The 20,318-nt window shown below is 45.6% G+C and overlaps 1 protein-coding gene across 5 annotated transcripts in view; it reads right to left on the bottom strand.

Annotated features, from left to right (window-relative positions):
- The window catches only part of NEDD4L (NEDD4 like E3 ubiquitin protein ligase), an 85,463-nt gene that overhangs the window by 54,529 nt on the left and 10,616 nt on the right, over nucleotides 1-20,318 (bottom strand). For all 5 annotated transcript variants that reach the window (XM_040090435.2, XM_040090437.2, XM_040090433.2 and 2 more), the window contains exon 2: nucleotides 6,195-6,268. In XM_040090435.2, the coding sequence (XP_039946369.1) occupies nucleotides 6,195-6,268 (74 nt within the window). The remainder of the gene's footprint in view (nucleotides 1-6,194; nucleotides 6,269-20,318) is intronic.

Genomic DNA, 20,318 nt, shown 5'->3' with positions numbered 1-20,318 from the left:
CCAGTGACATGATGTATTATTTACTTATTTTAAGCTCCAAAAGAAGGGGGTGGAGGGCACAGGCACATGTGAAAGAACAATGGAACTACTAAGGCCTACATGGCTCTATTTTTATTTTAAAAGCTGAAACCGCCTCCCCACATATAAAATTTAGTAACGCTTGTTATGCAAGTGCATGAATGCCAGGCTCACCACGTGCAGGCAAACTTCGCATTTCAAAATAGCCCGACTGGTTTCCTTCAGAACAGCCTTGCACAAGACAATTTTGCTTCTGTAAGAAATACAGAACCATTCCCTTTGTGCTGCCCTTTTTGTGCCTCACATATGTGAGAGAACTGATCACCAGGTCCTGTAATTCTGGCTACAGAAATCCTGGCACACTCCAACATGAAGGCAGAGCTTGCTCAAAGCCACATCCCAATCTGATTCTTTCCCTGGTCTTGAGGGAACCACTATCTGGCTGGAGTTAATTTCCATCCATCCTATTTTGCCACCCCTCACTCCATCCAACCCACCTGCATCTCCTCGGAGCATGTATACATAGAACCACCTCCTGACTGAGCCCTCAAGGCATGTGCCTCCCTCTGCTCCTGAGTCAGAGAAGGTGAATGTTCCAACAACCCCCAAATGACCACCTTCAGATTTCTGTCAAGAGCAGCAGAAGACCTCAAGCCACCTCCTCCTCCCGGGACTGGGATGGCTGAGGGCTCTGGGGATCCCTCCACCCGTGGGCAGGTACAGGGGCAGACACGCCCAGGCGCTCACGCTGCAGGAAGGTGAGCAGCTCCGCACGGACGCTCTGGTAAATCTGCAGACTCTGCTAGTGGAAACGTGCCTTTACAGACAACGTGCCTTCAAGACTGCCACTTACAAATTCGGATCAATAACATACACCATCTTCAAAAACATTCATCTCCAAGAGTCTCCACAAAATTACAGGAGCCCCTTGGACAGCAGGTAACATCAGGGCTGAAAAGCAGGTTATGCCTGGCAAGAGGAAATTCCCTGAACATCAAAATGTTTTTCAGAATCATTTAAACACACTTAGAGAAACTCTGTCTGTGCATGCACTTAGTGGAGCTTAAAAAGTTACAAGAATTTTTAAAAATTTCAATGTTTTGCTTAGTCACTTTTAGATTCAAAAGATAAGGGAAACAAACCCCCAAAATACGCATCATTAAAGAAGATTAGAATGAGATACTTCTAGCCAAGTTTTATGGAGAGCAGTAAAAACAATGTTCTAAGGCAGAACCTCTTAGAGTCACTATCATTTTATCCCAATAACCATTCCCCATTCCTGCACAGTAAGAAGGGAGAAGTACAATAAGAATACACAGCAATTAACCACAAGGAATGCTCCAGAGCACACTGGCTGTCTTTGCTCCCTGGTTTTATTTTAGCACGAGCCTCCCAGGTTTCATCTTTCTGCCTGTTCTGAGTAACATCCATTAAGAGTTTTTCTCAAAGAGAAGGAAGATTTTGACCTCACTGTCATACGGACTCTCATGTCCTGTGACTAAAGCAAAGCACAAAGTGTCCAATCACACAAAGATAAAGGAACATCAGCTTCTGAAAAGAAAACAAAACCTTACCTTACCCTCCACCACAAAGCCAAACTTGCAATCCATTGTGCCTAAGCATCCCAAAATTTCACTCCTCCATACCAAATCCCAGGGTCATTTTAGAGACCACCCATTTCCCTTCTAGTGCTTTATTTCACAAAAAAAGGCTCACACTTCTTCTGACTACAAGAAATGTAGCAAGGCTTTACCAAAGAGCTGCTAGAGATAATGACTCACAGCTGAGAAGAAGTGCCTGTGGGTGAAAAAAGGAGTTAAAATTATACCTCAAACCCCACCTCCAGTGTCTCCACCTTCCTTTACCATGTTATGTTCTAATAAAGGGTAACGAGATGGATTCCTTTTGTATCCTTGCTCTCTTGGAAGTCTCCCAGAGCATAAAGAATATTTTAATCTTCCAAAACAGATGGAAGTGTAAATATGGGCTTTTTTCTTCCCTGAGGGCATTTCTTTCGCAAAGGTTAAATGAACACTCTAACAGAATATGCATACATCAGCCCCTGGAGCTGAGGGGCTGATGTATGCGGAGATCTTCCTATGCCATTTCACACTCCCAAAATATCTTAACAAGTTCCAAAATCCAGCGGGGGCAGGGGAAGGAGAGAGAGAACTCCATGACACCTGGCTTTTGGAAGAGAAAAGCTCAGCACAGTAGTTCTACCTTAAATATTTAACACCAAGAGGTTTTCCTTACATTACAGATGATTTTATTGATGTGCCCCCTTTTATCTTTTAAAGATACCAGATTCAGGTAAACTCACAGATCACAGTAGATAGCAGGCAGGTAGGAAAGCTGAAGAACTGAACACAGAAGCTTTCTTTCTTCGAGTAACAGAAACATTTTACTTTTCTGTATTTGTACAGAGATATTTTCCCACTAGGAAAATTATCTGATGAGAAGTATTTTTTACTATGACATAACCATCAGCAATTATTACCAAGTCCTCTTGTTGAGCAGCAAGGCCACGTCCTCGAATAAGCAGCATTTCTCCATTTACAGCTCCTAAAATACATACCCAGCATGCCGAAGAACATAACGTGTAGAAATGGGTAAACCCCCGCTAATTTTGGTGAAAAAACTCGAAAGCCTAACGTGCTCGGAAGCCATCAGGTTCCGGTTCACGGTGGAAGCTGCGGAAACTCTCTGGTGCCCTCTGCTGCCAGCACAGCCCCGGGCAGTGCGAGCTCCAACAGCGGCACCGACGCGATGGATACACCGATACCCTGTGCCCGCGCCTGGCAGCCCCGTGTTCATTTCACACGCCGCTACGAGCATCAACATTAAGGTTTCACAAATAAAACTACACACTATCCAGCATATTTCTGCTGAGCAGCCTTCCATCTCTTCCTATCGCAGCACCCTCTCCTACGCTGGCCACACGCTCCAGACAAGTCCTTGTCTGTCCCGTCGAGAGCTTCTTTCAGGGAAGCCCAGAGCATTTTCCCCGGGGGAAGCAGACAGCTCTGCCTCGTGCCATTCCCGGGCTGCCCTGCCACTGCCAACAGCTGCTTTTGGAAAAGCACCGGCTCTGCTTTCCCCAAATCCCCCTCCTTCCCAGGCAGGCACACACCCCTGGCTCTGCAGCCAGCAGTGACTGCGCTCATCTCAACACCTGCCCACGGCTGCTCCCTGCACCCCACAGCTTTCAGGGGAACACGCTTCATCCCGCAGGGACAGCGAGCCACGCGTGCCCGCTGAGCACTGCACACGCCGCTTTTGCGCTCCAGAGTCCAGCTAGAGCTGGATCACAGGAAGCTCTCAGCTGCTTTCTTTCCCTTCCCACTCAGTTAATAACATTTCATCTTCCATTGCAAATCAGCCAGAAAAAGGAAGAAGCAACAACAGAGGAGGAACTCTCTCCTACTGGCTCTGGGAATTCTGTCACAGCTCTGTTCCACCTCCAGGGCCTCCCTCAGCCAGGATGTACACAGCGCTCTCCCTCTGGCACACATGCAAGTGCTGAAGAGGCAGGTCATTTGAAAAGGCATTCAGGAACCAGATTCTTTTTTAAAATAGTTTGATTAATTTATAAAAGCAACTCCCTTCAATGGATTTGTATCTGCCCATCAGGGGAGCCAATCCAGTTCCAAGGCTGGAGGAGAGAGCTCCAGGGGTACAGCTGGCACCACAGTTTTTGCAGCAGTTAGAACCATATATATATATATACACCATAACTCAAAGTGGACTAGAAACAGTGATAGAGGACCTAAAAGAATAGGTACAAGGTAAACATCTGCCATCTTTGTCACCTGTGAAGCCACAGCCCCAAGTGCTCTCCTCCCATCACAAACCACAGTGACAGGACACATATCAAAGAATTCAGCCACAATTCAAGCAGCCTTGCTCACAACAGGAGTACAGCATGACTTAAAATTCTACCAGCAGCCTGGAGCCTGCCTTCCCCAGTTCCATCAGGGGACACACGAAATCTAACCAGAAAAAGGGCTTTTTGGAAAAAACAGGTAAAAGCAATAATCCCAGAGGCAACCCATAACAAACACTTATACCATTAGAAGCACAGCTCCCTGACAATGAAAAACACCTGCAACTTCTACTGAAAAGCACTTCACATTTTCAACTTCCAGACAGCCATAATTTTCACTTACTTCATCATTTAGAAGGCAAAATACAGTAGCCAAGGCACCCCATCAGCTGTACCTTTATGGGATACACACAATCTGAGTCCAGCCACTACTTGGATTCTTGTATGAAATTTATTAAGACACTTCAATTCAGAAGTTGGAAGGAAATGAAAAGAAAATAAACATTCACACACTCAAGCTGATACTAAATTCACAAAATCCCAATCTGCAGTATCTCTTCACCATCAGTTCATATCACAGACTTGTAATTTTACAGGGCAAAATACAAAGCAGGTTACAGACCCCCACTTCCACCTACACTAACCAGCCTCTTATGCCCGCCTCCACTGCACCCATGGGGATGAAATGCCCCAGTTACCTGGCACCTCGGGGTGCTCACAGTTACTAATCCATGCTACATTCTAGTTACTTTGTGTCATTGCAACATTAATTCCATACATTACTGAACTATCAGGAGAATAGTGGGAAGCTATGGGGTTGGAAAATCCCTCTAGGATCACTGAGTCCAGCACAAATCCACATCCCCAAGTGCTACATCTAAATGGCTTTTAAATCTCTCCAGGGATGGGGACTCCACCGCTGCCCTGGGCAGCCCTTTTGGGAAAGACATCTTGCCTAATACCCAACCTGAACTTCCCCTGAGGTCCTCTCCTCCTGTCCTGCCCCTTGCTCCCCGCAAGCAGAGCCCGAGCCCCAGGTGGCAGCACTTTGCTGTCAGGGTGTTCTGGAGAGTATGGTGTTTCCCCTGAGTGCCCTGAGCTATCCCTACTTGCTATTGAAATGATTTCTTAAGTCGAAAAGAACGCCAAAAAAGCAGACTCAAAAGCATTGACATTTCTTTATTGTTACAATCTTCAGAAGAAAAGTACAAGTTTCTTCAGTGCTGCTAAGAGACTTTCCTTAGATTTAATCAAGAAGGAAATGGCTTTCAGACTCTGCAAGCCCACAGGCAGTGTTTTATAATGGTAAAGTTGATTAAAAATGGTCAGGACAACCCACTGAGATGCAAAACACAATGTATGCCTTGTAGTTAATCTTTCACAGCTAGGCAGGAACACTGTAACTGTTTGAAGCCCTGCACAGCTCCACCACAGAGGCATAGGAGCAGCGGGGCTGCAGCTCTGCAAAACCAACGTGATTTCAAATGACTCTACATTAACTCATTTGAAAGATTAAAACCAATTTACAAACACATGGAGGGAATATGTTCTTAACTCTCCACTTTTACAGAAATCCTACTGACTTGAGACCAATTTCCTCAAAATATTTTAAGGGCCATATTGACATGATTTAGTACAAATTACACCTGGATTAAGCTTCATGCCTTTTGAAAGATAAAAGTTATGTTGCTTATGGTCAGCATCAAAAACTGTTCTTCAAAACAACACATTTGGAGAAAAAAAATAAAAAAGCTTTGGCATACCATATTCTGCACACAGCTACCAGAGGAACGCTTGTTGCAAATTTCACCCAAAATACTAAAGTTGATTAAACTTTTAATTGCTGCTTTCGTGTAGTTTTAAGCTAGATACACAAGTTAATGAACAATTTGTAAGGTTCACTAAAGAAATACAGGAAAACCCACAGAGAGGCTCATTTACCCTTTAAGAAATTAGTCATTTCAACAAAAGCTAAAATTGGATACCACTAATTTCAAACTGATAAAACCCTTCTAAGTAGATCGGAGCATTTGCAGTAGAGCATTTTGTCATGCTTAGGCTTAAGAGAGTAGGAATGTCAAGCCTGAATTAACCTTCAGAAAAAGAAAATTACTGGCTTTGGGTTCATTTTAATTTCAGAACCGGCTTCTGGCCCAGTTATTACCTGGTTGGGTTCTGCGAGCCTGGGCTTTGAGCTGCTTCCTGTGCTGGCAGAGCAGAGGGGAGGAGAGCACAGGAGCAGCCAGAGCTGCATGAACAGCTGTGCCAAGGCACACCCAGCACCCGCAGGGACTGCAGCCCTGCCACGCCAATCGAGTCCCCAGGATCACGGGCACTGCACAACACCCACCTGGCTCCAAAGATGTCCTTCTTGGCCAGATCAATGCCAGAAACCACCTTCACCCTGAGGATGCGAGACTCCTCCTGCAGCAAAAAAGAAAGTGGGTTTAAATGTTTATTCTGTGGGTCATTTGGAAGATCGACAAGAGGTTAGAAGATAGCAGGACTCTCTCCTAGGGAGGAATTGGACAAGAACCGCCTCTTGGAAGGCTCACCTGAACCCAGCCAGGAGGAGTATTCAACTCCAGTCAGAGCAGCTAAGAGTTCAATAAAGGCGGAGCAACAGTAGATAACAGTAACAACATGACAGCAATAACATTGTAACAATAATAGCAATAGAAGTACAAGAGCATTTGCCGAACAGGGCCATTTCACATCCTAAGTGATCCATATGCCACAAATTCATTCTGCATTGACGCTAAAGCTCCTCAAACACAAGGGAAATTATTCATAACATTTGAGTAATGAGATATGTCTGTGGTGTAAAAATAAATCCTTATAATGGAATTTTTTAAGCCTGTCTCACCACCTTGGTGAACACGGAAAGCTCACAATCAGCATTCACTGGCAGATGGCAAGTCCTGCAGATGCACATCGCTGGAGCATCAGCCTGATGCTCAGTTTGTCACTTCATTACATGAAGTGCCTGAGGAACATCAGTAAAAATGGCCTTTTTTTTACTTATTTTAACCCTGTTTGAGCAACACAAAGAGGCCACCAAAATGAAACCTGGAAAGTCTTCTACAGAAACAGGTTCTGCGCTCCCCACTTCTCTTCTCTGATAAGCCTCCCAGAGCTGCAAGATACCGGATTCAATTACAGTAACTTGAGACTCCATTCCTTGAAACCTGTTCGGAAAACAATTACACCTTCCCACAGGTTTCCCCTGGTCTGTTTGCTTTGGGCAGCTGAAAGCCAGACACAGCTTTGTCAGCTGTCTTGGCACAGAGTTTTCCAGCAATGAGGAAGGTCAGGACGAGCCCCAAAGTAAAGGCCGTACCTGGGCAGCCCAACTCGCCCGTCTGGAAGGAGGCACGGACAAGGATCAGAAAACAACAGTCCCATTGAACCTGTCTGCAGGGCAAGTTCCACCCTGGCACGTCCTGCCCCAGGAACTGGGCTGCACTAACACAACACCGAGACACAAATCCTTTCTGGAAACCTGGCGTTCGGTGCTCTCCCCAGCAGCACTTAACACTGCAAGGTAGTTTCTAATTAGACACAGGATTTTTTTCCCCAAAAGAGTCCAAAGCTTACCTGAGAGGTGAGCAAAACAGCATATGGAAAAAGAACAATTCAATGGACTCACATTAGTGGATATTGAAGTTTTTCCTACGTACTACGTGCCTGGATTGCTAGAGCGGTTTTAATATACAAAAGGCAATTAAATTTGTGATCAAGAGAATTCCATCAATAAGAGAAGACAGCACAGAAAAACCCAAGCAGAAACTCAGACTGCTCAGACCTCAGTGAAGTAGGACTAGAAGTTGCAAAGCTGTTTCTATATTAACAATGCTACTCAGATTCCCTCTAGCAAAGTCCAGCATCAACTTTGTTAGTGACATCATCCTGCACTGAGGGCACCTCTGCCTATTAACTGATTCAAAAGAAATCAAAGAAAAACACAAACAAAACACAAATCCCCTCACCATCCTTAAAAGAGAAAAAAAGGCAAAAGGAGGTCCCACTGCTGGAGAATCTGTAATTCCATTTTGCAAGATACAAAAGATGACACTCCAGAGGACCTAAATAGATTCACAAAAATGTACCTGAAGGGTCGCATCCACTTCAAGTATCCCAGAAGCTATGACGCCGTTCCCTCCTGCAAGGAGGCTCTCAGTCTCTCCTCAATATTCCAATTTAACAAGCAGAACAAATGCTTTTCCAAATGTTTGCTCCAATTTTCATATGCATGAAATATATATACACTTATATGTAATGTTTTAAAAAAATAATTAAACCACCTCCTCAATTAGTCATGAGGTCTACCATGTGCACCATATGTATTAACTTTTGCTGACTCCCTGCATCGCTATTTCTTCCTTTATCTCCAAGTGTGCTGTGTCTAGGTAAAAAAGGAATTAAATTATTACAGCAACAGCCAGGTGATCTCACCTCATTGTCCACCAAAAAAAAAACAGCTAAAGGACTGCTTGGCTGGGCACAGCCTGAGACTCACAGAGTACCAATTACCTGATGCAGATTTCCACCCAGCCCTCTCTGAAAAGGCTGTACAAGAAAATTAGGATTTGGGTTGATTTTTGTCTTAAACCCAGGGCATAGTGACAAAGATCACTAACCACAGAAAAATTCTGTGTGAGAAGACCCAGGATCCAAAGCCCAAATAATAAAGTGATCCCCAGCACAAGCAGAGAACGGGATAAGGAGACAGACTGGGAGGATTGAGGAGAAGTGAGGATCCGACATGACAGACAGTGAGGCTGAAGACAAACAAACATACAGCTGGAGTCCTAATTTGCAAGTAAATAAACAACATCGAGCAAGGCCGGGTAACAAGGCTGATCAGAGACACAGCAGAGCTCTGCAGGACTCAGTCAGGGAACCAGGTACACAGAGCTGGAGCAAAGCTCCCTGGGGAGCAGCCACACCGAGGGAAACCAGGGCTCCTCCAGCTCCGTGGCTGAACCAGCACAGACACCCTACCCCAAGTATCAGATGCAAAGTGGAAGTGGATGAGGGACAGGTCCCTGACTGGAGCAAGATGGTTCTTCTGTTGGACTCTAAAAAAGCACTTGCTTAATTAGACCAGCTGTATCTCAAAATGCAAAGAAATGCCAGAAGCAATGGTGTAACTGTGAGTTCTCTCAGCTGAACAGCTTCAGGTCCCACATGAACTGACACTGCTGAGCACACACTCAGACTCAAACTGTCCAGACCACAACCTGATCCACACAAAAGCTGCAGAGCACAATTTACTGGCAGTTAAGTATCCTGACTAAAGGCTTCCATCAGTGATCAATCATCTAACATATTCTTAAAGAGCAATTTCCCAATGCAAACTCCCATTTTCTGGCAAGAGTATCCAATATCGCTTTGAGTCAGCAAGCAGTGGAGGCACCTGCACACTGCAGGACACTCTTGGGATACTCCTTCCCTCCTCCTGCACCCAAGAGGCCAGCACCCACTCTGATCTGTTTATCATCCCACACCATCCTTCCACAAGCAGTCAAATTCTCCTCCTTGCAACATCACAGAGATCAGGAGGCAAGGAAATGGGAACAGTTAAAGGGAGACAAGGCCTCAGGAAGTCACTTGCCATTTGCCAAGGAAGAATCTTTGGTTCTGCTCAGAGTTAAAATTACACATGCTTGTCTGGTGATGATATTAAACTGTATGCACCTTCCGTGCAGGGAGTGAACACATCTGACTGCAATTTTTGCATTCCACTGAATTTCCTGTGCTTTGTAAAGCACATATCCTAAGCAGCTTTTTAAAACAGTTTGAAAGAGAAGTTCAGCTCATTCCACAGACATTTTTCTATCCCATTTCAACCCTGCCTGGAGCATAGTGAGCCTGGAAAGGGGCTCCAGGTGCTGCCACTCCCTACCCTGGGTGGCTCCTGCTTCCAGAGGCCAGGCTGTGCTGTGTGCATCCCCAGAGCTGATGCTGCAGTTCCGCTCCTGCCCTGCTCAGGTTTGGCACCTACAGGGCAGAACACAAGCAGGAATTCCAAGCAGCGCTGTCCTGAGCACTGTGACTCAATCCACTGGTGAGGCTGCTGGGAATGGGAGGCTGTGTGTGCAGGGGGGGATGGCTGTGGGGCTGTGGATGTTCTGGCAGCTGTCCCTGCTCACGCTCCTGTCCTATCCCCAAACACAGCTTCTCCAGCTGCTGCAGCAGCCTGCCCTGAAGGGCCTCATTACCTATTAGTGCTGAGCTCCACTGCACCTCATATTCACACTGACTTCTGCTCTGTCCAATCATTAACATGAAGTTTACGTATTCCTGCCTTCCCGAAACATGTCAAAGGTTACAGAGTTCTCCCCTTTGCTGAAGGATAACTTTTACACAACTTGTGTTCTCTTAGCTGCAGTTCACAGTGCCATTTCAGAGGACTCGGCTTATTTAGGAGGAACCAAGCTGTGGAACTGGAAGCTTATTATAGATCAAAACCCAGACTTCATCAACAGTGAACAAACCTCAATTCACCTCAGAAAAGAAGAAGGAAAACAGATGTATTTCCAGATTTAGGAAGCTTTTGTATGCCTATTTATCTGTATGATTCACATTTTGTTAATTCTTCATTAAACACACACCGCATTCACTTTCTACAGATGCTCTGGAAAGCCAAGTAATTCCTAAGATCCATTAAAGCACTCACATACAGAAAACTTATTAAGTTCTGCCCTTGGATTAGTAAAATACCCTGGAGCTGGGGAGTTTAGAGAAGAGTTGTGACAGCAGAAGAGAAGAAATGCAGATCGTTCTCCACAGTGTCCTGAGCTGTCTTCTCCCCACAAGCAGGGCAAACTGCTGCCCGTTCAAAGGGTGATCCAGGAGATGCAGCTCAGCCAGCACCAGCTACACCCACACAGAAGTGCTGTAAAATCAACCTGAACAAGTTTTGGAACACACATCTGTATGTTCTGAACACACACTGAAAGAAATCCACAGCAATCCAGCCTGGTGTAAGAAGGAAAGCTGCAGATGTCAGCTTCCAACAGGACAGACAATCCCATGACACATGTAACGCACGCATTAAGAGAGCAGCCTGAAATAACGATCGATGGCAGTATAAAATTAGAAGGCTGACTCGTTTAAATGAACAGACAAGTGTGAAAGGCACAACGGCTGGATCAATGCAAACCAATATTTGAACAGCTGCCACGCAGCCCAGGAAGATTAAACATTTAGCGTGTTTTTCCAAAGATATATCAAACCATCTCCGAGTCAAACACCCCACGACGGGCAGGTTCACCCTCCCATTTCCCAGCGGCACGCAGCCGCAGCCAGCCCATGTGGGGTCACACCGCGGCCTTCGCGCCGGCACCCAGAGCTGCACTTACCGCGGGACCCCCGGCCACGAGCTGCGCCAGGCACCGCTGCTCGCCGCCGCGCACGCACACGGAAGTTCGGCCCACGGAGGCAATAAATGACCGTCACCGAGGCAACCGGGGGAAAGGCCAGTGAGCTTGGGTTTCACCTGGATAGAACTTCACCTGAGCCACGCTGGGGGAGCCTTGGTTGGGTTCAGTTTGGCTTTTTTTCCCCCTTCTCTCTGTGTATAGACATTTTTGATTCCAACCTATGATAGGCACCAGCGAGGTAAATTTCCACTAACTGCCAGGAGAGAAACCAGATCCCACTGGAATGTTACCTGCATGAAGAGACTCTGTGAATCCGGTTTCATCCATTGAGCACCTCGTCTCTAGATTTATTAAATCTGAAAGTTTGCAAAACATAACACACTAAAAAAGATAACAGATCTTTAACTCAGTGTTTTGGTGGCAAAACAAATCCAAATGGAAAAGACAACAAACCTTTAATTCACTGTTTTAACTGTGGCACTTCTGGTTTCCTGAATGAAAACTCACACAGAGAGCCCGGTGTGCCATACACACAGACTCACCCAAACACACGCTGCTCTTAATTCTCCCCATTTGCGGGGGGAAATCCACCAGGATCTGCAGCTCCAAAGCAAAGTTAAGTTTGTGTCCTCTACTTAAGGGCCAGTGTTTGCCAAAGCAAAACTAATAACCATGGTAGGCTTCTCCTAAATCTCCCAGCAATTGACACCAAGTTCAATGGCAGAAGAGCTAAGCTGATTCTTAATTTCATTTGGTGGATTAAACCAATCCATAATATGGCTGAGTGAAAAAAAACGTGCCTTTGGAAGCTATTCCACATCACCCTCCTGCAGAGAGTATTACCCTTGGCTTGCCCTGTTCTGACTGGCACCTCCCTAACATCCAACAATGCTGAGCAGCCCAAGAGGGAGAATCCAAGTGGGGTGCCCTGTCTGGCAGGCTGTCACCATCACTCCCAGGGAAGGCAGCTGAGAGCACCCTGAGGAAACAGCTTCATCTCTGAGGACATCGCAGTGACTTTCAGAAGCACATAGCAACAGAATGTGGTCTCACTATAATTCTTTCAATATCTTACTAATCTTGAAATTGTCAGTGGAAATTTTGCCAACAGTGTTTGATAAAATCTCAGTTGTGCAATGCAAACAAAATCATGCACCAGGGCTATGACCCAAATCTCCACTCTCCTCTGCAAGTTCAGCACAGAAAACAAACTTAAAATGTCACTTGGCTAACAACTCATCTGGCTCAAACAGGGACATTAAAATCTCCTTTCAGCTTCACCACAAGCAGCCTAGGAACCCAGCTCAGAACTCTGTCCTTGCACGTGTTCATGACACTCCTCCTCACCAAATCCAAGAGTAAATCAAACTGCACCTTTTCTTACCCACAGAGTTCTCAACCCTCGCTGCAGGATGCAATGTATTTGTAAAAGCCCCATAATTTTCTCCACAGATTGCAAAATTAAAGCAACAAAACTTAAAAGCTTTTGCAGAAAAGGAGGCTATGCAGTTTGGGTCATAAAGACCCTCCTTGCCACAATGCACTGGCCACTTCATGGGGCATACCTGGTCCTCCAGAGCACTCCTGGCTGAGCAAGGATCCCCACGCAGCAGGAATCATAAGACGAAGCAAACACCAGTAAGCATTAAAAGAACTGCAGGGTCTGGAGAACTATGGTATTCATAAGCTCATACAACAGCAAAAATATTACATATTTTACAATAGTGATTTAGGTCCTGTTTCAAACCTCTGAGGAAGAGGGACTATAGTCATGTTTTCCTTGGCTGGAATGACGCAGCAGAACAAAACACCAGACAGAAATTCATCAAGGCTCAAGTTCGTCCTACAGAGACCCTATAATGATGCTGCTCTTCCATGGGGACAAAGCAGCAGAAAAAAGGACACAAAACTGGAATGAGCAAGTGAGAACACAGACATCAGGAGTGGTGCAGGGGATCAAAGGTACCCGCACATCAGTGGCAGTGCATGGGACCAGGAGTCCAGGTGCCAGTGCTGAAAGCACACCATTAACAAACAGGCTCAAAACACAGTGCTGCCCTCATTAAAATCTCCTTACAAGGTGCTTTTACTGCATGTTTCCAAAAACTAAGCGTTCCAAGTGAATTGCAATCTATTTTTCTAGAAACCCATTGAACTGCATGCAGTTAGATACACTTCAGCAATTTTAGTAAGCATGTTGAACCAGGCCACCTGTGAGCTTTGGAAATACCTAAGAGGATGCAAAAGAACTTCCATTTACTGGTCCTGCTGTACTGCACAACTTTTCTCCTTATTTAACTTTCAGACCTGTTTATATCGTATAAAAGAATTCTTATAAAAGAACTCATTCTGCACCACCTCATTGACTGAGCAATCACAATCATTACAGCTGGGTGAGACCTCCAAGATCACCAAGTCCAGCCTTCAACCCGATACCACAATGCCCACTAACACCCTGAGGGCAGGAGGGTATATTTGCTGAATCTCCTGCACAGGCCATGCATTTGCAGTCTAGGGAATTCTCTTCCCAAGGGAAACCTTCATCTGCTTTTCTCTGGACAAGACAAGACAAGTGTTTAATCTTTGGTGGGAGCAGAGAAAAAGAAAAGCATTTGGTACATGCTGCTATTGAAAACCTGAACAAAGCTTTGCCTGGGAGTAACCGGTGCATTTGCAGCAATCTGTGACCTGACAGTGACTCTCTTTTATAGGCTTAGCTTTAAAAATGAAAAAAAAACCAACAAAACCACCCCAAAACCCACACCCAATCTTGATACTGCATGACAGACCAGCACCAAGACCATCTGCATCCATCTGAACACTTACTGTGAATTTCAACAGAAAATTTCCTAAAGAGAAGTCTGACAGAACTTCCTTTCCTTCCCTCTGGGGACACAGAAACCAAATGGATTAATTAAAACATCAAGGTTGTATTGAAACAAGCACCCCGCTGTCTGACATGCACAAACTACCATAAAACAAAGGAATGATGATTCTCTCTGTAGGATTTTGCCCGTGTCAGGACACTGGCCCTGACATTGGCAAAAGAACAAGGCAGGTTGGTTTAATTTCAAATCCTCATTATCCTCAGGTCAGGGCCCACATGGATCCATTACTTTCCAGCAGTACTTCAAAACTTCCTAGGCAAAAGAGAGCCACTAAAAATCCATGTTCCCACAGCGGACGTCTGACAACGCCAGCCAGTAAGAAGAAAGGGTCTGAATTCCCAATTAGCAGCCTGCAGTAAGGACTCACAGAAGAACCTGACAGGAGAACCTGCTTTCAAAGCAGCTGCTCTAGCACAACACAAAAGGTTTTTACCTTTCACTAAATCAACCTCTGATACACTTATATTTTAATTATTAAAAAAAAAAACAAACCTTGAACTGGTGTTTTTTGAACTTGTGAAATGCACTAGGCCTTTAACATTTAAACCTTTTAAAAGTGAAAAGTTATGCCTTACACCTAATACAATCACCTTAATTTTTCCTATGTGAAACATGTGAACTGGCACACAAATCTAGTGTAACACTGTATTATAGACTATCAGTTCCCACAAAATGCCACCGATTTATCCAAAAGCCTCCATCAGTACGCAGCAGACATACCCACTCCCTGCCTGAACGCAGCAGTGATGTTACTCTGGTTAATGAAATTCCCAACTCAGGGCCAGGCCTTGGAGCAACCTGGTCTAGTGGAAGGTGTCACAGAGCAAGCAAAGATCCTTTATCAAACAGGGAGGTTGAGCTGTATTCACTCCAATAGCCCAGCTAGTTGTCAACGGATCACACAAACATGTTTATGTAACCACAATCTATATTCTTGTTAGATATTTAATGATTCCAGACCATAAACCATCAGTGGCTGCACTGTTTAATGACAAAACACACATTCAATAAAAGCGTAATCCAACAATAAACTGTGATTGGAAGCTCATTTCTAACCCAGATAACTCCAGGGATTGATTCCACGGCACACACCCACGGCCCAGAGCTGCACCGCTGGCTGTTTCACCTGGAGGAAGATGGGACAGGGAGCTGCTTTAAACAGGCTTTGCTGGAAAAACCTTGAGAGCAGGAAAATTACACCAACCGACAAGAACGGCCAGTGCAACTCTTTAAACCTGAAATACCTCTGAACTTCTTCAGTCTCAGAAAGTCACAAAGCTCAGGTACCCTGGGTGACCCACACCGACACACCAGGCTGGGAGAAGTGCTCGCCACATTGCAATTACTTTGGTATACCAGAAGCCACAAGTCACCTCTCCTAACAGCCCACAGAGTGTCTGATGTGAGGCAGTGCTCTTGTTACTGCTCTACAGAGGCTGGGAGAAATGGATTTATTTGTGGGCAAAGGGTGCTGGGGCAGAAGCAGAGGCTGAGGGAGGTGGGTTTGCTCAGACTGGAGAAGGCAGTAACTCCTGATTCCTACGGATCACAGCCTGACATCTGCAGGGAATTCAGCCTGTACTTTTCACTTTTTAGCTGCTGTAATAGCTTACCTGCAATAGCTTTAGCTCGGAGCAGAGGTTGTGAATGTCAGTTTTCACAGAGACACTTCATTTTCTGACACAGTTTGTTTTGTTGCATGAATCATCCTATTATCCAACCAGAAATTAAATTAGACCTTCCAGCTCTTGGCTGCAGTTAATAATTAATGTTACTGTACGAGTTTCCAACCTCCCCTGGTGAAAAAATTCTTCCAAACACGTTAACATTTCAGTGAGTGGTGTTGTCAGTCACCCCAATAGTTCACTCCTTTGGCTTCTCCCCTTCATCTTGATCAAGTTTCTTTTTCTAAAAGAATAACAAATCACAGCCTCTAGCAGTACCTCTTGTCCATTAAGGCTTTGCTCCCCAAGAATTTCTTATTTGAGGGAAGAATCACTCCATTACAGCCTCTGCCCAGATTAGAGGAGAAAAACCAGCCACTGAAACCAGAGAAAAGGCCAAGCCAATTGGGAAGGGATCTGCTCTCACCAGGAACACCTCGTGTCAGGCTTTTAGAGCCTGGTTATAGTCCTGCTGTTTCCAACCTTCCTGCACACCATGTTCTACCTCCTTCTCTCCCCCTTCCTTTCCTGCTCACTTTACAAACACAGCAGCCCTTGACAAAGATGTGACTCTTTTTGTTCATTATGAGTATTTATTTGTCATATAAATGGATGGCCTAGGGCTAGCAGGCTCTTGCACCCAAGAACTGTGGGGTCTCACAAAGAAAGAGAAAACTGTTCAGTTACTAATCCAGGCTAAAGGCTGACTAGATTTGGGCAATTGAGCAGGAGTGAACACAGCCCCTCCTGGCTGGAAGGACAAATCCCACAGTGGAAGTCTTCTTTACTTCTCCAGTGCATCCACTGACAGACAGGGTAAAGACACACAGACTAAAGAAAAACAAACACAGTCATAATGCTACTGCACACGTTTTTTGATTGTATCAGTAATATCTGCAAATATATTGATGGTGGACGGCTTGGAAGGGTTTTAGGGGGAGCGTTGCTTGCTAGATTTAGGGTGGCAGTTTGTTTTGGTTTGTAGTTGTATTAATTGTTTATGTGGAATCTCTTCAAAATTTGTGACATTCTGTCAATAAATGGATTGTTGCCGGACCAAGCTCAGAGGTTAGCTCAGTCACTTGCTCCCAAAATGGTACTTGACACTGACTAGACTAAGAAACACTCATTAAAATATTCACCACTCATTATCTAAAACAAAGGCGGCACTTTGTGTCCTGCCAGGCATTCTGGATGCAAACTGGGGCTCGATGTCCCAAACAAAAGGCACATTCAGAACCCATGTTCTGCAGAAGGGCTGCAATAGGGTCAGTCATTCAGCATCCCAGAGCAGGAGCTTGTCCTGAGGCAGCACAGATGCATGTTCCTCAAAGAGGCAGAAAAGGAAAGGAGCAGAGGGCACAGCAATGCTGAATTCCTCAGGCAAGTTACAGGTAGTGGATCGGCTTCCACAGCAACCAGTTGTGTAAAGAAATTATTGCTTCTACCTGCTAATTCTTGACCCTGTATCCCATTGCTGCCTGCAGAGATGATGAGGTACACACGGGGCTGGTTGTTCCTGACACCACAAGGACTTTCAAAGAGCTCAGTCAACAACCTCAGGAGTAAAGAACGGGATTTTTCTTCCAAGAACACAAATGCATATTACAATGACTGAAGTACAGCAGTGAAAAGCTCTTGGGATCACACAAATTACCACAAGTCTGAAGAGCAAACTCAGTTTCCTTCAGGCAGGTTTAAATGAAGTCACACCCCCCTCCAGAAATAACAAGATGATCTACACAAAGTCCAATTTTGCTGCTAACCCAGGGAATCAGCCTGGCACGCAGGACTAGCTAATATCTGCTGAATCCCAGCTTGCTTCCCAACACAGGCCACAGAGACAACAGGAGCGGCTCCAGCCCCGGGCAAGGAAAAGGCAGCAACTTGTGTGGCACAAATCACAGCCTGCTTTGTCAGAAGGAAGCCTGAAGGTCACTGGCCTTGAGAAACAGCCTCCCAAGGAACAACTCTATGGAACAGGTGTGTGCAGAGGGATTTATTCTCTCTTCCCAAGCATTTTTATAACAAGGAAAAAAAAAAGCACAAAGCTCCAATACCCAGACAAAGGAATTCAGGGGGATGCTAGAGCAAAAGTACCAGTTCCTCCCACATAACCAATAACCACTGAGAGATGGGAACACGTCTAAACCAGAAAGAGGTCCCAGCACAACACGTAAGCTGCCAAAGATGCAGGGAGCAATGGGAAAGAAATTAATATTATTTACTGTCCCTTCAACTCCTTGCAACAACTTCATCCTGTTTTGCTTTGACCATCTCAGAGGTAACATTTCAGCCTAGTCACTGCTCAATTTGCCCACAGTCCCTGCCCACAGCAGCCAGGCCAGAGCTACCACTAAACTGGAATAAGCTGGAATAATGAAAAATTCACCCAACTAGTATTTCCCAAGTCATTGCTTGAATGCAAAAGGGTAATTTTTATTTAATAATGAGAGTGCCTGACAGCCCAGCAGACACCTTCACTGGCACACAAAGCCTACTATGCAACTATGCATCTTCTGATGGCAATATCCAATATTTCTGCATCCAGAGAAGCAAAGTGCTCTCTTCCAACACTCACAGCTCTCAAACAGAGAGCTTTCCTTGTCCAGCCTTCCCTAAAAACTACAAGTGAAGTCAGAAAACTGTAAAAAACAGTAAATCCATGTACTCCCCTGTCCTGCCTCTAAGGCACCTTCCAAGCATTGAAAGCATTTATGGAATATTAGGAGGGAGAAGAGGAAGGGGAATTTCTCCGTTAAAAAGCTTTTCAGAGGTGATCACAGCTTGTCCTCTCTCAATTACCCACATTCCTGTCTTTCCATCTGACTGGAAGACTTGAGATTTCTCAGAAAGAAAAATCTCCTTAGTGTCATTGAAACAGCAAGGATGTTCCAGTCTGAGCAGCATCACTCCAAGGACTGACACCACATCAATGGCCACTTTGACAATGGCAAAGGGCTTGAACCCCTCCTGAAAACTGCAGGGAGTACCTCCTCTATCTGAGAAAACAGAAAGAGCACAGACTGCAATCACAGATGAAATCCAAAGGTCAAGAACTGCCCTTGCTGCTGGGCACAAGCCCCTCACAGCAAAGACCACCACGCTGGCCCTTCAGCCTCTGCTCACTCTTGAGCTTAACACTGAGCCCCAGGGACACGAGTGAGGAGACAATGGGCAGCAGAACCAAGACCACCAACCACATCCACAGGAAACACAAGGCACATTCACCATTCAGGTGAATGCCAGAGCAAGAGGAATCCAGGAAGCCCCGACAGGAACTGTGAATAGCTTTTATCACACAGAGGTCCTGGATTTTCAGACATAGCACAGACACACACAACATGTGCTCCTCCTCATACAACCTGTCCAGAACAAAGGCCAGCTGTGGGAGGCAGGGAGCTCCTGCCAGCTCTGGCCTCTAGGACAGGGACAGCACCACAGCCCCTGGGGTCAGCCTATCCCCATGGCAGCCCCAGCGCCCGACACCCCAGAGACAAGCCAGCAGGAGATGCCTTGGGGAGCCACGCCAGCCCCAGGACACAGGCAGAGCCTGTCTGACTCCTGATGGCAGCTACCCCAGGTCACACATCCAGCAACACCTGCGTGACAACCCTGGTGTCCACCAGCCCTTGCGTGCAATTCCAGGCTGGGGAATCAGCCACAGCACTGCCTCACCTTCCCAATAAACATCAGGAGATGCCGAGAGCCAAACCACCAAAACCAGCCAGTTTCCACAGCAACAGCCTGCAGTGACACACACAGCTTCTGCAGCACATTCCAGCCTTATCAAAGGCTATCTATTGGCGTGTGTGCTGCAGCCCGCAGTGACACCGGGCTGGGGACCCCTGTGTGCTCCAGCCCGCAGTGACACCAGGCTGGGGACCCCAACTTCACTTCCCAAATGCCATAGTTCTGGTATCCAACACACAAAGGTGACCAAAAGTGCTGAGTGCTTAGTGATTTCCCTCACCAGGTCCAGGCTGCAGCAGCCATTTCAGCACTGTCCTTTGACCACCCTCTCACACAGGATCCACTTCCTGCCCAAGTTTGGGGAATTTGAAACAACTTCACCCATTGTAAGACACAGACACTCGAGAGCTGCTGGGAGCTGTGCAACACGTACTGGCCCAGGGTACCTGCACTGAATTACAGCTGATCATCTCTCACTGGAGTGAAATGAAGAAACACAAATGCAGGTAGAAATAGCTCAGAACTGAACTGACCAGACCCAAAATGAAATGAAAGCAGCACATGGGTTTAAAAGTTAATTCGCATGAGGTCAGCAGGCCAAAGAAACCATTCAGGATTTTGCTAAATCAATTCAAACAGCATTAAGAGGCATTTCTTTAATAACAGTGTCAATCTAAACAGTGACTAAAGCAGTGACTGAAATGTTTTTAAACATGCACTAATTCCAAGTCAAATTTTGGACAACATTCTAAGGAAAAAAGTGACACAGGTAGGCACACGATAGGAGAAGGTCACCATAAGCCTTGAAAACACATAGCTACAAACTCCAGCATCTTAACTC

Source organism: Hirundo rustica, chromosome Z, assembly GCF_015227805.2.
Source record: "Hirundo rustica isolate bHirRus1 chromosome Z, bHirRus1.pri.v3, whole genome shotgun sequence".
In the NCBI taxonomy this organism is placed as follows: domain Eukaryota; kingdom Metazoa; phylum Chordata; class Aves; order Passeriformes; family Hirundinidae; genus Hirundo; species Hirundo rustica.
The sequence above is the reverse complement of the archived record's forward strand: the minus strand, read 5'-3'. Positions and strand labels throughout refer to the sequence as shown.